The sequence below is a fragment of the Podarcis vaucheri genome (assembly GCF_965113315.1).
Source record: "Podarcis vaucheri genome assembly, chromosome: 13".
In the NCBI taxonomy this organism is placed as follows: domain Eukaryota; kingdom Metazoa; phylum Chordata; class Lepidosauria; order Squamata; family Lacertidae; genus Podarcis; species Podarcis vaucheri.
In genome coordinates, this window is record NC_138751.1 from 28,012,100 (window position 1) to 28,014,921 (window position 2,822).

Sequence of the window (2,822 nt, forward strand, 5' to 3'; positions counted from 1 at the left end):
GGAGAAAACCAGGGGTTAAAACCATGGAGCAATCCAGGCGCCATCCCTGCCTGTGGCCAGAGCGGCTGCCTGTGTTGAGCCCTGGGCTGCAGATGGTCCAATTCCTTTCTCCGCTTCCCTGGCCGCCGTCATCCCCAATGCCCCCCTTCCCCCCGCCCCCCAAACAAGATGCAGGTTGGGCTGCCCCCTGCCTCCCCCTGCTGCTGGAACAAGGAGGCGCCAGCTCAAGCCCCGCTTTGAGCAGCGAGGTCAGAAGGGACTGTGCGAAGCTGGCGGAGAGCGGTGCCCGATGCGAGTGCCGAGGGAGGGATTGATGGCACACGGGGAAAGGGAAGACGTCCCCTTCTGCAGATGGCTGGGGGGCGAGGCAGGGGCTGCTTGGGCACACTCAGGGAGGATGTGGCAGGGGTAGGGGGCATGGGCATAGCCAGGGGGGAGCGGGGGAGCAGCATCAATGCAATAAATAAAAATACTGAACTAAAAGCAGAAATTGTAGCAAGATTTTGAGCTCATTCTGAGCACTTGGGGTCAAAAGAAAGTGATTTGAAACAACGTTGTTGAAACATTTCGTTCCGAATCTGCTAGACAGCCAGAAGATGAGGACCAGTGGGTGTCCTGACCACCCCCACCTCCCAAAATAAATCATCACTTGAAGTGTGTTATGCTTGTGCAAAGGAGGGCGCATTTTTTGAAACAGTTCCCTGGTTTTGGAACATCCTAGAGAGGCTCGACTTGCATATTACATTGTTTTGGGCATCAGGTTAAGACTTCCTTGCTTGCCCTGTCATTTTGAAGGAGCTGTGTTTGGTGTTTAGCAGTTGTCTTTTAGTTTTTATTGAAGGTGTGTGTGTGTGTGTGTGTGTGTGAGCTTATGGCTTTTATTTTGCTTTTATTAATGCATTAGATTACAGTGGATGCTCGGCTTGTGAACATGATCCGTGCAGGAAACACGTTCACAACCTGCAGCGCTTGCAACCCGCAGTGGCGCGTCTGCACATGTGCATGCGCAAGTGCTGAAACCCAGAAGTAACCCATTCCGGTACTTCCGGGTTCGGCGTGGTGCACAACCTGAAATCGCACAACTCAAAGCATCTGTAACCCGAGGTATGACTATATTGCTGTCATTGTGCACCGAGCAGTGGTGTAGCGTGGGGGGTGCAGGGGGGGCCGGCCGCACCGGGCGCAACATCTGGGGGTTAGGGTTAGGGGGCACAAATCCACAGGCTAGGGGGCGCAAATTACTTGCCTTGCCCCGGGTGCTGACAACCCACGCTACGCCACTGGCACCGAGGAGCAATTTCAGGGGGAAAAAGTAAAATAAAATGGAAGATAAGAGGCAGTGTGGCACTGCCTGAATTCTACTTGCTTGGCACTGCAAGAGTGGAGAGTGCTGTTGCTCTCATTTCCTGCATGTGGGCTCCCTACACACATCTGGTTGGCCCCTATGAGAACAGGCCTTTGGCCTGATCCAGCAGGGCTCTCATGTACTTAAGTGAACCAGTCTTCCCATGTTTCTCTGCATCTAATTTTACGTCTTGTTACTTTTTCCTGAAGTTGAGATCCACTGATGTCGTCCCAGCAGATGCCAGGAGGGGACGTGAGCAGGAAACCTCTGTCTCCAAAAGCACATTGTCGAGAGAAGACATCCCTGGAGGGATGGAGCCCCAGAGGCCTGGCCTGGAACTAAGTCGTGGGAGACTGGCTGTGGGAGACTTTGCCCTAGTGCTTCCCACCAAACCTGCCCCCATCTCTTCCAGCGAGGGCCAGAAACCCTACATGTGTACTGAGTGCGGGAAAGGCTTCGGCCAAAGCTCGCACCTGATGCGTCACCTGGGCACGCATTCGGGGGAGAAGCCATACCGGTGCGCGGACTGCCCCAAGGCCTTCACGCAGCTGTCAAACCTGCGGCAGCACCGGCGCATGCACACCGGGGAGCGCCCCTATGCCTGCGACTGCTGCGGGAAGTGCTTCTCCTGGAGCTCTAATCTGGCGCAGCACCGGCGCCTCCACACCGGCCAGAAGCCCTACGCTTGCACCCAGTGTGGCAAGCATTTCTGCGAGAGCGCCCGGCTCCTGGAGCACCAGCGCACCCACACGGGCGAGCGCCCCTACGCCTGCCCACAGTGCCACAAATGCTTTAGCCGAAGCTCCCACCTCACCCGCCACCAGCGACTCCATGCATCTGTCTCATGCACAGAGGAGGAGCCTTTCCCTTGCAGCCAGGGCGCTGCGCTCCTCCGACACCACCATCGTGCCCACCACAACTAGAACATATGTGCTGGAACACTGTGGCAGCATTAAAAGATAGTCCTCGTTCGCCTTTAGCTATGGATCCCAGCAGCGGCCTGGAAATGACCTCAAGCACAGCTTCCTGTTTAAATAATTTCCATGCTTCCTGTTTAGCTGCGTGGGCTGCAATGGGAGCTCAGATCTTACTAGGCTTCGGAGAATCTAGAACAGGAATGGGAAACTTGTGGCCTTGCAACTGTTGCTGGACTCCATGGGTATAGCCAGGGTTTGTTATGGGGGGGGGGCAGGACACCCACTATCATCTTCTGTCTTGCTCTGTTTAGCAGATTCGAAATGAAGTGTCTCAACAATCCAAACTAAAACAAGTTTCATTGGATTTGCTGAAAGCCATAATAATAATAATAATATTTATATGCTGCGCATCTGATTGAGTTGCCGCATTAAAAGCACTTTTCAGCACTTCCCAAATTTCTCCTTTTTTTCCAATGCAGTTTTTTTGTGCACACTCTGTAAGCATAGCTCATTGAGTCACTCCCCTGTCATTATTGGCCATTCTCTTTACTCTCTGCAAG

The 2,822-nt window shown here is 53.8% G+C and overlaps 1 protein-coding gene across 3 annotated transcripts; it reads left to right on the forward strand.

Moving 5' to 3' along the window:
* Positions 1-2,372, forward strand: LOC309515930 (uncharacterized protein). Of its 3 annotated transcripts, XM_082194244.1 has the most exons (3): positions 1-248; positions 905-1,104; positions 1,555-2,372. In XM_082194244.1, the coding sequence occupies exon 3, from the start codon at positions 1,657-1,659 to the stop codon at positions 2,266-2,268; it is 612 nt and encodes a 203-aa protein (XP_082050370.1). In that variant the 5' UTR covers positions 1-248; positions 905-1,104; positions 1,555-1,656; the 3' UTR covers positions 2,269-2,372. The 3 variants fall into 3 exon arrangements, with proteins under 3 accessions (XP_082050370.1, XP_082050369.1, XP_082050371.1); XM_082194243.1 differs by lacking the exon at positions 905-1,104; XM_082194245.1 differs by lacking the exons at positions 1-248; positions 905-1,104 and adding an exon at positions 261-841.
* The last annotated feature ends 450 nt before the right edge of the window (positions 2,373-2,822 follow it).

Excerpts from the sequence above, each read along its gene's own strand:
- LOC309515930 (XM_082194243.1), top strand. The coding sequence starts at position 24 with ATGGAGCAATCCAGGCGCCATCCCTGCCTGTGGCCAGAGCGGCTGCCT. Across the intron at positions 249-1,554 it reads GCCCCGCTTTGAGCAGCGAG|TTGAGATCCACTGATGTCGT; the intron begins GTCAGAAGGGAC and ends TTTTTCCTGAAG.